The sequence below is a fragment of the Gallus gallus genome, chromosome 34, assembly GCF_016699485.2.
Source record: "Gallus gallus isolate bGalGal1 chromosome 34, bGalGal1.mat.broiler.GRCg7b, whole genome shotgun sequence".
NCBI classification, from domain to species: domain Eukaryota; kingdom Metazoa; phylum Chordata; class Aves; order Galliformes; family Phasianidae; genus Gallus; species Gallus gallus.
The window spans coordinates 1,101,790-1,114,656 of record NC_052565.1 but is presented as its reverse complement, the minus strand read 5'-3'; the positions used below and the strand labels follow the sequence as shown (position 1 = coordinate 1,114,656).

The following is a 12,867-nucleotide window of genomic DNA, read 5'->3' as shown; positions in this document are numbered from 1 at the left end:
AGCTCCTCTTGGCTCCGTCCCGACCCGGTGCCGCTGTGGCGCTTCCCCTCTGCAGGCTGAAAGAACGAAGTGATGTGAGCTGGGAGCGAAATCCCCGTGCTCGGCTCTCAGCGCCGCAGTGATCCCATTGACTTTGAGGCTTTGCGCTCCGCTCTGTGATGCCCCCACGTTAATAGCAGCCATTCAGCTCTGCTTTATGCCATCCCACGCCGCCTTCGGGTCGCACAGCGCTGAGCGCCTGACGGGTGGGATGGAGGGGCTGAGATTTATAGGGGAACATCAGCGGGGTGGACGGCACGCGCGGTGCGTCTCCCCCACCTCCTTCCCTCCCTGTGCCCTCGCGCTGCGCTCCGTGCTCCCTTAGCAACGTGTCCGTGTGCGGCACTGTGGTTTCTCCCGGCTCTGTGCTGTGTAGGGCAGCTGTTTGGTGCCCCCACGGGGGGCGGTGGGGTGGGGTGAGGTGGGCGCTCTCCCTCGGAGCCGTCTCATGCTGTGCTTCCTTGCAGGCATCTCCATGTCTGAGCTCCGCGGCTCCTGGGACGCACAGCAGCAGAGCATGGCGTACCTCCCCGACGCAGGTAACCACGGACCCCACGTGTAGGATTCTCCTCCTGTTTCTCCAAGCTTAGCAGATTGGAACTCCTCTCTAAAGGCTCTCAGGGCGTTGTTTGTGCTGAGTTCCCATTAAGGCAGGTGTGGAACCAAGAACCGAGAGCTCCTGGAGCAGCTCTGGGTTCCGGGTGCCTCACAGCCATTATTCCCCCGTGGGCTGTGTGTGCAACAAGCTGTGCAGAACCACCGCACCCCAAAGGGGCTGAGAGGAGTCCCGGCTGCCCTGGGATGAAGTCATAGCAGTTGGGTTCGCTCAGACTGAGGCTTAAATTGCAGAGCTGTGCTCTTAGTTCTCGATTCGTTTGGGTTTTTTTAACTCACTTTTGTTCCGGACTGCGCTGTCTGATGGTGTTTCGTGCAGGAAATCCCCATCGTCAGCTGAGAGGCTTTAGAAAGCAGCGTGGAGCCAAAGAGGCAGCAGCTGCTTGCTGTGCCTCTCGCAAAGCATTCAGTGGCCTTTAAAATAAATAATTAATTTTAAGAAATGGGAGGGGAGGAAAGGAGGGAAAAAGGAAAGGAAAAAGGGGGAAAAGAAGGGGAAATGGAAAGAAAAAGGCGGGGAAAAGGAGAAAAGAAGCAGGCAGGAAAACAGCCCACGCCGAGCTCTGCTCCAGTGTTCCTTCCAGCTTCGCGTGCTCTGCACTGGGAGCCCCATTTCCTTCCTTCCTTCCGTCTGTCCGTCCGTCCCTTCGAGCTCCTTTGGAGTGATGCTCCTCCGATCTGTGCTTGGGATTCCTCTGAGCTGGGAGCTGCTCTGAGTGCCGGCGCTGCTTCCTGTGTGTGCATGGGGGGGTTCTGCTCCGGCTCCGACCTCTTTCCCTGCGGTTTTGCATCTCTGCTTTGGGTGAATTTGGGTTCTTTCAAGGCTCGTTTTTTGGAAACCAAATGCGAAGTGGGGGGGGAGAAAAGGTCGGGGTTTGCAGTGGGCTGTTGGAGTCTTATTGCTGAAGTGAAGCAAAGAAACGTGAGCACGTTCTGCAGGATGCTGAAGGGGGGCACGGCCTGGGGGGGTCCGTGCTGCCCTCACCGGGCAGATCCACACACATGGGCGCACTGAACAGCTGGAGCCCACTCGATGGTGGTGTGATTGTGCAGAGCCGGAGGAACGCAGAGCTTTTCTTGTCACATCAAGTCGAATGCGAGCAAAAAAAAAAAAAAACCCAAAAAAATCCTCGATTTGCATCTGATTTGCTTTTTGTAAAGCTGTGACAGCTGCACACAAACACTGCTTTCCTCTGCACCTCCAGACATGGACACCGTGGCTGCCAGCACGTCCCTCCCCGACCCGGCCGGCGACTTCGACCGCAACGTGCCCCGAATCTGCGGGGTCTGCGGGGACAGAGCCACCGGCTTCCACTTCAACGCCATGACCTGCGAGGGCTGCAAGGGCTTCTTCAGGTGAGCCGAGCCTCGGGGGAAGGGTTCCTCCCACCCCACAGCCAGAGAGCTGCTGCTGCTCAGGGTGCAGCCCTGCAGAGCTTTGCTGGAGCTGCGCCTGCGCTGCACGCGGCCGATGTGTCCGCAGACCTCAGCAGTTCAGACCTCAGCAGTTCAGACCTCAGCAGTTCAGACCTCAGCCGGTGCTTCCCTGCCTTTCCCTTCCTGTGGCTACCAGGGGCTGTCAGCCACCTGTTGGGAGCCTCTCAAGCTTCACGTGCTGCATAGGTAGGAGCGTGCCGGCCTGCAGCGTGCGCCTGGGCTGCAAAGAGCGCGGCCGGAGCCAGCGCTCATTGAAAGCTGAGCTGCTGTGATGGCCACCAGCTTCCTCAGAGCAACCTGCTTTCAGTCTGCTTTCAATCTGCTTTCAATCTGCTTTCAGTCTGCTCACCTCCAAGTGGGAGCTGCATGGGGAAGCCCGACCACCCGCTGCAGCTGGGATAAGCTTCTCCCCAAACCGAGCAGCCCTCCCCCCCCCCACCCCCCCAGTTTTGTTCCTGGGGAGTTTAAAGCAGCCGTAGTTTGGGTTTCAGCTGATTTGAGGCTCTTTTCAGCCATCAGGTGAGGTGTGGAGTGGCCTCCAGCTGCTCCTAATGAAGGCAGAACCATCCCAGGGCCTGGAGAGCTGACGTTGGTGGGTGTTTTAATGGCTCACTTGCCCCGATGGCGTCGAAGCGTTCCCGTGGGAGTTCAGGTCGCTTGCAGCAAGTGAGAGAATGACTAAGAGAGATGAGATGAGGAGAGATAATGCCTGGCGTGGGACGGGCAGGGGGGAGCCTTGCTCAAGCGCCGTGCTCTGCAATGCGATGCGGGCAGTGGGCTGCAGGCAGCGGCGCGCATCGCTGCGTGCTGAGCAGGGCTGCTACAGCAGGCAGGGCACAGCAAAGCCGTAACTCCTCCCCTTGCAGGAATTTGGGGGCCTGCAGTGGCCGTGGGGTGAATGGGGCTGGTCCTTAACTGGCTGCAGAGCGGCTGTTAATGCTGTGAGCCCTCCCTGCTGCTTCCCCATCACCACGCTGGTGCAGTCATGTACGACACGCAGCTGCAGAGTATTTCTGCACAGACCTTTCAGTGTTGTGACAAGGACTCATCTCCAGCCGGCCCCCCATGCCCCACATAAGGCCTTTATTTTTAGTTTAAGGCTCTGCTTTTCCTTCATCTTGCTCTCCAGGCACGCTGTCCCCATGCTGGGTCTCGGTGTGCTCTTTCTTGCCCAACCAGGCTTGTTTACAAGCTCTTTAGAACCAATGAATTGAGTAATTCTGGTTGCTACCACAACATCCCGGTGCTTTCTGCCTGAGAACAGCCCAGCACTGCTATGGGGGAAGCCGGGCCCCCATCCCTTTGCAAGCACCTCTGTAACGCTTCGTGCTTATGTGCCCTTGCTGGTTGTCAGCTCCCACTCTGTGCTCCCTGAGCAGGTTTTGAAGAACCACTGCACAGAAACCAATTCCTGGCGGTGTTACCTGCCCTGGAGGTCAGAGCTGAGCCTGGAAGGAGCAAGAAGGGCCGGGGGGTATCAGGGGTGAAGGACCTCCCAGTCAGTCCCATCTGCTTGGGGTCGTGTCTGTGTTGGGTGATTCCCCAGCATGAAATCAGGAGCTGTGTTTAATGGCCCTATGAGAGGCGTTAGGAATTTGCTGGTACCTCTGGGTGCTCGATGTGCACGGAACCCGCAGCACAAACAGGCACGGGGCAACCTTTGGCCGCTGCCTTCAAAGTCCGCTGTTTATTAATGATGCCAACGGCGACAGGAGCCTTTTATTGAGCTCTGCTCTTTGCTCAGGGCCTCTTAAACTGCATCTGAGCCAGAGCGATTTATTCTGCTGCTCCTGGGCTGAAGCATCCGCAGTTTCTCTGCTTTGTTATGGAGTTCCTGCACAGTGAGGCCGGGTGTTAATAGCAGAGCTGCTCGGAAAGGCTCTGGGCATTTCAAAACCCAACAGCTCCCCACCCATCCTGTCTGCATCAGCGCATCTCCCACCCCTGCAATCCTCCCCAATTGCCCTGTCCTGCGTGGAAGTGGTTGATTAATGGTTCTTCCCTTCTGAAATAAATCCCCAGGGCCGTTCAGCTTCACACCTCCATCCCGCTGCGTTGTCACCCTGTGCCTGCCGCCTGCAAGGAGGCAGCCTGCCAGCCTGCTGCATGGTCTTTGCGTGCTGCTGAGCTGCTGGGGTGGTGGTGGTGGTGGTGGGCCGATGGTTGGACTCGGCGGTCTTAGGGGTCTTTTGCAACCTTTCTCACTCTATGCATGGGGGAAAGGAGGCTAAAATCCAGGTAATGCAGAGTCCAGGAGTGGTCCCAGACCTCGGGGAGTGGGACTGTGCATCCAGCAGGGAAGGCTGCAGTGGGGTTTGGTTATGAGTGGGGCTGCTTTTGGGAACTGCAGCGTCATGTGGGCTCCGTAAATGTGAGAGCTGCGTGTGTTGGGATCCCCCTTTACTCAAACAAAGATCAGTGCTGTGGGGCGCAGCACCACTGGGAGGGCTCTGCCCATCCCATGGGTCGGGTGTCCCATTGCCATGCTTTGCAGCGCTCCATCCCTCCTCCTGCAGGCACTGGGCCATCAGTTTGGGAATGCTGGTGGAAATTCTCTCCCTGTTCCCCCACCACGGCGTGGGCAGAGCTTGGGGTGATCCGGGTGACCCCAGACTCACTGCAGCCCGCCTTCCCCCATGGCTGCAGCCTTCCTCCCCCCCCGGCTCAGGCCCTGTTTACTGCCAGCTCTGTGCAGGGAGGGAAGGTTATTTTTAACGTCCGGCCGCCCTTCTGGACAGGGCTGTAAATGAGCCCTGAAACGGCCGCTGGTGGGGCTGGACAAAAATACAGCCGAGGCGGACGGCTGCGCCTGCTCTGCTGATGCACGGCTGGGCGCTGCGGGGCCGCCGACCCCGGGGCAGGGAAGAGCTGCTCTGAAACCCTCTGCTGTGCCCCGGCTTCGGATAAGCTGCAATTTTCATTCCAAAGCCGTAATGTTGGCTCGCACGCGGCACAGCTCTCCCTGCCCCAGGGCCCCGTGTTCCTCCTGTCTGTGCCCTCCCCAGCCTTGCCCTGGGCTGTGGGGCAGAAGGCGCTGCTCCAGATGCCCGAAATACAAAGCTTTGGTCACTGGGCCGGGGGTGTCTGCTTCCAAACCCCGCTGTGCCCCCGGCGGGGCAGCGTTGGTCCTCACTGCTGGTTTTGGTGAAGGGGAAAACCCAAAGAAAGGCGATGAAACCCGGACCAGCCGCAGGGCGGAGAGCAGCTTTAGGGCTGTGGAAGTTTGGGGGGGGGGGGGGGGAGGCTCTGCCAGCAGCTTCATTGCCCCAAAGGCATTTATTCATCTGTGAGGTGAGAGGGGAGTAAAGCCTCACTGTTTGCATCTCCGCTTTGAAAGCAGCCTCTCATTGCTGCTCGGCTCTGCAGCCAGGAGCACGGTCCCTATTTATGCCCTATAGGCACAGCCTGGCACCGTTCCTGGCCTGGAGGTCCCTGCCCTGTGCCCTGCTTGGCACTGCAGGAGGATTTTACCACTGCTTCTCCTTGCAGAGGGGGCATAAGACCTTGCAGACCCTCAGGTGGGGGCATCCATTCCAGCAGCTGTGCTGTTTCTGGCTGTTGTGCCCCAGCTGTGTCTCAGCGCTGCTCTCTTCCCACCTGCTTCACTGCTGCGTTTGCCCTTCTGAGCACCCTCGATTGATTCCCAGCCCTGGGGTTGCATTGCCTCCATTCAAACTCTCATCTTCACTTAAAACGAGCGCTGTGTGTAGAGATGCGCGCACGTAAAGGTAAGCTTTGCTCACCGCTGGGACGCTGTGGAGTGACTTTCTCCAAAGCAAAGATATGGCATCGCCGAAAGCAGCCTTAATGGACCAGCTCAGCTATGCCTGCAATGTGTCATTAGTGGACGTGACACGGAAAGGAGGGTTTGTGGCTGGGAGCCGTGGCTTTGACCCTTTGTACTTGGAAGGTCTGCAGTCCCTCAGCAGCGGATTAACGTGGCACGGTGCGGTTTTGATGGAAAGGAGGTTATTATGTTAAGAGTTGTTTCTCTCGTGTCCTGCAGGGAGGTTTTTCTCGTGCACACGCATGCATGCACTCCAGCTAGTTGTTCCAGCAAAGCCAGGCTTTAAAGGCTGGTAAATGTTTAATAACGGTGCTGCGGTGCGTGCTGCTCTGCCCTCTGGTTTCTTTGTTGCTGGCGGCCCAGGCGGACGTCTCTCTGCAGTTCTGCCTCCTCCTGCTGGGCTTCAAAGCAGTGTGAAAGCAGAAAGCTGTTTCGTGGTGCTGCGTCCTTTTGAGAGGGCGCCTTTTGCATGCTGCCCAGACCTGGAAGATCAAACCCAAACGTGCGCACACACAGCTGCGGCCTTCCAAGGGGAGCCTTTCCAGGAGCCCAGCCGAGCTGATGGGCGTTGGGTCAGAGCGGTTCCCCGTGTGCTCCCAGCAGCCTTTCTCCAGCACTTTGCTGCCTGCAGTTGGATTCGTGCTCCCATCTCCCCGTCCTGCTGCTTGGAGCGGCCCCCGGTGCAGCGCAGGCAGCACGGTGTGACCCGGGGCGTTTTTCTGTTCCCCTGCAGGAGAAGCATGAAGAGGAAAGCGATGTTCACCTGTCCGTTCAACGGGGACTGCAAAATCACCAAGGACAACCGGCGGCACTGCCAGGCCTGCCGGCTGAAGCGCTGCGTGGACATTGGGATGATGAAGGAGTGTGAGTATGCCTCATGCGCAGGGCTCGGCCCCGCGCCCCGCTGCCCCCTTTTCTCCTTCTCAATGAAAGCGCCGCTGCTCAAAGCTCCAAAACCTCCACGAGGACTCGAAGGGGACGCGAAGGGCAGGGGACGCCGTGGGTAATGATTGCGCGGCGCTCGTGTAATGATTGAGGCGTTCGTGGGCCGCTGATGCCGTGCAGGCTTTGCTGGCAGCCGCACGCGGAGCGCATCCGGGGCTGTTGCTGATTAACTCATGGACGGGGCCCATCCGCGCCCTCCCCCTGCAGAGCCGCCGTTGTCCCCCCGCAGCACACAGCCAAGCAGGCAGGGAGGGCAGGAGAGGCTCCCCGAGCGCCGCTGCTGTGCGATGGGAGCTGCGCCTTTGCTCTGCAATAGCCTTATTTCAGCCCTCGCTCCCGCAGCACGGCTCCGTCCGCCCCGCAGAGGCTTAGACAAATAGCAGACGGGAGGAAAGCGCTTTTTAACCCAATCCAAACAGGCCGATGTTGTCCAAATATTTGTTTTCTTCGGCTATATTTAGAGATAAGCGGCTTTTAAAAATAAAAGCTTTTAAAAATAAAGGCTGCTCGGCACATTTCCTCCCACACACGCGTGCTTTCCACGCCCCGAGCCCTCAGGTTTGAACCGAAATAGCAGCCCTCTGCTAGGAGACTGCAAACAGGGCGGCCTGGCCTGTGATTGATGGGCTTGCCAATTCGGAGCTGGCTTGGGAAGCGGTTTCCTTATGCACCGAGCAGAGAGCAAACAGCGCCTGGTGGCACGGGGTGCAGATCAGCAAAGCAGAACTGGCAAAGAACTTGAAGAAGAAAATGCCTGAATGCCCAGAGAGCAAACAGGTCCTGAGGATAGGAGGATAGGAGGTCCCCGAGCCCTGCAAACTGGCGGCTGTGCTCCGTAGAGGGGAGAAAAGCACAGAGCAGGTGATGCACCAGGAGAGTCCTTCCCCTGTGTGGGCGCAGGGATGGGGGTCAGGCCCACGCTCTGCCCTGCAGGAGCAGCTGCTCCCTTCGGTTTAAGGCTTGGAGGGGCAGAGGGCCGGTTGTGCTGCCTGCAGTTGGCCGAGCGGCGTGGAAAGCACTGCGCAAAGCGCAGCTCTGTGTTCTGCTGCCTTGGCGGTTGTTGTCACGTCTTGATTTCTTGGTTGGAAAAGCACGGTTAGGCGCTCTCTGCTTCAGAACCCGGCCCTGAGGTGTTCCCAGAGCGGCAGGAGACCCGTCCTCCTCGATGGGCCGTTCATATGTGTGTGTGTAGATGAGGGGTCTTATCTCGCAGTCACTCGGAGGGAGAACACGCGCTGTGCTGATTGAAAGGGGAGCACTGAACCGCCCCCTGCACGACGCTGCCCGGCTGGGAGCCTTCAGCCCCGCTCACTGCAGCCCGTTTGGCATCGCCGCTGCTCCCAAGGGAGATGTGTTGATTGGCAGCAGTTAATTACCCGGGAAGGGCCGGGAAATGCAGCGGGGATCCGCCTGCCCGCCTCGGAGTTAACTTGTAAGCGCCCCCCCCCCCCCTTAGCAAAGGGTTTCTGTATTAATGAAACCTAACAGGGGAGCCTAAAAATAGCCTTCCTGCTGGTTAAATGAATGGGAACAAGGTGTGCTGCTCTTATTTTTAGGTGGCGTGGTGGATCTTTGAACCCTCGGGGTGGGCTCGAGTCCTCCCCGGGCTGCGGCTGCTGGCATGGATAGGATGGGCTCGGTTTGCTCCGCTGCCGATGGGTCTGAAACAGACATGAGAGCAAAGCGGGGTAAGGAGGAGGAGGCAGACGTGGGCACAGTTTGTGCTTGGACTAATCTGAGGTCTGTGCAGGCAGCTCCGTCTCCTCCTCCTGTCCTAAACCTTGGGTGGTTTTAGCATCGCCCCCGGCTGCTGCAGGGACGTCACCTCCAGGCTCGGTGCTGCAGTGAGGGGCTCAGAGAGGTGCGAGAAGGCGAAGGCTGTGTGTGTGCTGGCATTGGCCCGGGGAGCTGAGGGCAGCCACCGTCCCCACGAGGGACCGAGGAGGGGATGGGCTGCAGCCATCGGAACACGCTGAGCCCGGCAGTGCGGGTCAGGGCCGGGGGCCGATCCACAGCTGCAATCTGCAAGCAGCGTTAGCAAATAGTTGTGGTTTTCCACCCATCTTATCTGCGTGGGGTAAAGCACAGGGCAGGCTTACGGGACAGCGCCGGGCAATCGGAGGCGACAGCCGCGTCCTTTGGAAATGTTTTCGGGACGTTTCCTTTGGGGGGGGGGGGGGGGGGCCCAAGCAGCGCTGACCCCATGTCGCCCACCCCGCAACGCGGCCTCCTGCGCCGTGCTCCACAAGGGGCGCCCATCCCCACAGTGCATTACCTGCGGGGAGTTCACCTCTCGTGGCCCCGCTGCCCTCCCTTCCCCTGCTTTTATCAGCGCCGCAGTCCTTGCAGCGGGCAGGGGGTGCGCTCCCCCTTGGCTGCCCTGCGCTGCGTGGTCTAAAGGTGATGATGCAAAGCAGGGAGGCAAATAACACGGCGCATCTCTGCTCTCCCTGCTGTGCTGTTGCTGGGGGAGTGGGGGGGGTTGGGTTCCTGTCACAGTGCTGGGATTGAGGAGTGTCACTGGGGAGGGTCCAGCTGTGCTTGCAGTGTCCCGCTGCAGTTTGTCTGTCTGTGGACGGATTGCAGAGCGTTATATGGGAGCTGGGTTATGGGGGAAGTGAAGGCACAGCAGTGGGAGCGGCAGTGGGGAGGAATTGGGTTTGCTCCCTTGGCTGTGAAAGCTGCATCGTGTTGTGAGGATGGCTGCAGAGCAATCCTGGGTGCTTTCGGCAATGGAGTGGGGTCACAGCGCCCTGCAGGGCTCTTTGGGGATGATCCCTGCCCTGCTGTGAGCGCCCTGTGGCACACTGAACACACACAGTGCTGCTCAGCCCTCATCCACCTGCAAATCGCTGCACGGCTTCACTGCGGAGCTGCTGCTGCAGGGGCACTTCTGCCTCCCCCATCCTCAGCGCCGCTCCCTGGGGATGGAAGGAAACCCACGGGGCTTTCTGGGGCTGCGTGGTGTCCCCACGTCCAGCTGAGTGCTGCCTGCCAAGCTCTGATGCAGTGCCCGAGTGCCATCCGGTGAGCAGCCCCACACTGATGTTTGCTCCGTTGCGCTGTGGTTGGTGTTTGGCTGCCCTCTGCCCTCCCAGTGGAGCACATCTCCCTCCCTGCCATCCCCCAGCGCCTCCGGCTCCCGCTTTGGCCGAGGCTGCGTGGTCGGATCCTCACCCACCAGCTGTGTCCTCGTGCTCTCAGTAACCTCAGCGCAGCCCTCGGCTGCGGCTTTCCCTGCTGTCCCTGTGGTGTCTGCAGAGGTCCATTTGTGTCTGCATGGAAGCGATGTGCAGATGTCGGCGGAGCCTCCGCCTGCTTTGGGTCAGGGCAGCCCGCAGCCACCGCACTGCAGGCAGCTGTTTGTGCCAGGAGCTGCGAGCACAGCTCCAGCTCAGCGCTGGGGAAGGGAGCAGCCCTGGGATGTGATCTCAGGCTGAAGATGCAGGCCGGGGCGTGTTGGCCCCATCCATCCTTCTTTGTGCACGAGGTGAATGCAGAGGAAGCCTTTTTCCCATAAGGCCCATCAGCCCTGTGCTGACGTGGTGCTGTTACCGTTTCTCCCTCCCCAAAGCTTCAGCTTTGCTGCTCCCCACTGGCTGAGCTGGTGCCGGGCTCTGTTGGGGCTCGCACAGCACCACCTGTGTTTGCCAGATGAGCTGGAAGGGAATTGCAATCGCATTTATCACGTTGATCTGATCTTTCAAACACCTCCGATCCGCCTGCAGGGCTTCCTTCGGGTTCCAGTCTCCTGTAGGCTCTGGCAAGTCCCATCGGGGCATCCAGCACCGACCCAAATCCCTGGTGCTGGTGTTTTGCAATGGATTCAGGGCAGTGTGCAGCCCACACCACAGCCTGCCAGGCCTCGGTGCCCCGAAACCCCGGGACTAATAGGGAAAAGATGCTTTGCCGCACAGATTCCATACAGGGAAATCCGTCTGCCTTAGGGGACGGTGCCAGGGGTCGGTGCACACCCTCTTCCTCCCATCCCAGCTCTTCTTCCTCACTTTCCTCCATGCTGGGGTGGGTGAGGAGCCGCTGAGCCCATCTCAGCCCTTCCAGCCCCACGTGGCGCTTCCCAGCGCTGCTGCATTCCTCAGTGATTTCCCCCCTTGCGTGCAGCACCCGGATGGATCCCAAACCTTCCTGATAGGATGGGAGACGGCGAATTCCCCGCTCTGTGCAGGCTGACCCCTGCAGCACTGACCCTCCCTGCAGCACTGACCGTCCCGTGCCGGTCACCGGAGCGACCTTTTGGCCTCAGCCGCTCATTCAGTGCCTCCATACCTTTAAACCCCCCCGAGGTTGTTGTGCAGGTTTGAAAACGCATTGGAAAAACGCTGTCGGCGAAAGGCAGCAGAAGGGGCCAAGAAGTGCAAGCGGCTCCTTGAGCCCCGCTGCCTTCGTCAGCCTCTCCTTCCAGATCCCACCCGACGCCGCAGGAAGCCGCCTGCCATCAGATAACACGGCTGGCTGTTCTGCTAATGACTGCTTCTGGGGCTAATAGCTCCTCCGTGAAGGGGCACTGCTATTTATGGGAGCCACCGGTGCATGTGCTTCGCTGACTGGGAGCGTTAATGAGCCGTTGGGTGCGAGGGTGGGTGCTTGCTGTTGCTTTTCCAACCCTGCGAGGCTCTTCAGGTCTTTGGGTTCTTTGTAAGGGTCACATTGGAGCCCAAATTGCCTTTGGATGTTCCCACATCCCCAATATATGGGAGAAGCTTCGCTCGCCGCCTTTGGACCCGACCCTTGGCTGCTGGGAAGGCTGTTGCCCATAACACAAGCAATAAATCAGGATAGTGTAGCACAGTTAAGGTTGGCAGAGATCTCCTGGTCCAACCACCGCCCGTCACCGCCGTGTTTGCATCCCCTCAGCTTAAAGCCAGCTGTGGTGCTGCTGCCCACCGCATCGGCTCCCTCTGCTGCCGGCGCTGCGCGCAGTGCGGATGAACCCATCGGCCCCATCTCCGCATTTCTTTCACCCGAAAGCGCAGAGCAAACAGGGAGGTGTGGAGCAAAGCCGTGGCGGTGCTGACGTGACCTCACTGCACCCAGCAGCACCCAGATGGGCCATAAACGGCGCATAGCAGAGAGCCGCGACCCGGCAGGCAAGGACAGCAGCGGGTTCGCTCATAGGGTCGATGCAGGCGCAGAAACTCATCAGCAGTGCTGAGGGGCGCCGTTGGCTGCAGCTCACCTGGGGCGCTTCGGTCCCAGTCTCCCGGTGCCCATTCGTGACCCTTTGCTCCCCCCTGCAGTCATCCTGACGGACGAGGAGGTGCAGAGGAAGCGTGAGATGATCCTGAAGCGCAAAGAGGAGGAAGCGCTGAAGGAGAGCCTGAAGCCCAAACTGTCGGAGGAGCAGCAGAAAGTCATCGACACCCTCCTGGAGGCCCACCACAAAACCTTCGACACCACATACTCCGACTTCAACAAGTTTCGGGTGCGTTGGGGGCACAGCAGCCCCGATCCCCACCTCAGCACCAGCAGCTCCAAGCGCTGCATCAGTTCCATCCCCATAAAACCCGGTGCAGATATCTCGGCGCTGCCCCGGGCTGCTCTCCCAGCTGCAGCCCTCACACCCCGCTCTCTTCCAGCCCCCCGTGAGAAGCAAATTCAGCAGCAGGATGGCAACGCACTCCTCCTCCGTCGTGTCCCAGGACTTCTCCTCGGAGGACTCCAACGATGTCTTTGGCTCCGATGCCTTCGCTGCATTCCCAGGTACCGCCCTCAGCTCCCTGCGTGGCACTTCAGGCCTCCATGTGCCGGGGGAGCAGAAGAGGAAGAGGCTTTTCTAAGCCTGGCCAAGGGCGAAAGAGTTGTCTCAGCTCTGCTGGGAACACATCTGGCTCTAAGAGCCTCCTGAGGGTGCTTAGAGGGCTCCTGATGGGCTGAGAGCATTCAGGCTCAGCTGCATCGGGGCCGTGAGCTGCTGTTGCTGCTGCTCTGCCTGCAGTCAGACCTAAACTAAAAATCCCTCTGCAAAGGTCCTACAGCTGGTATGGCCAAACTGCTCCCCCAGCCCAACACAAAGACCTGCTGGC

General features: G+C 59.4%; 1 protein-coding gene across 13 annotated transcripts in view; it reads left to right on the top strand.

Annotated features, from left to right (window-relative positions):
- VDR (vitamin D (1,25- dihydroxyvitamin D3) receptor) overlaps positions 1-12,867 on the top strand; it is a 29,848-nt gene that overhangs the window by 14,012 nt on the left and 2,969 nt on the right. For 11 of the 13 annotated variants that reach the window (XM_015272604.4, NM_205098.2, XM_046904950.1 and 8 more), the window contains 5 exons: positions 507-578; positions 1,860-2,010; positions 6,612-6,742; positions 12,082-12,266; positions 12,421-12,544. In XM_015272604.4, coding sequence (XP_015128090.1) covers positions 515-578; positions 1,860-2,010; positions 6,612-6,742; positions 12,082-12,266; positions 12,421-12,544 — 655 coding nt within the window. In that variant the 5' untranslated portion in view covers positions 507-514. Of the gene's footprint in view, positions 1-506; positions 579-1,859; positions 2,011-6,209; positions 6,451-6,611; positions 6,743-12,081; positions 12,267-12,420; positions 12,545-12,867 lie in introns of those variants that run through there. The other 2 variants (XM_046904956.1, XM_015272607.4) reach the window with 2 other exon arrangements.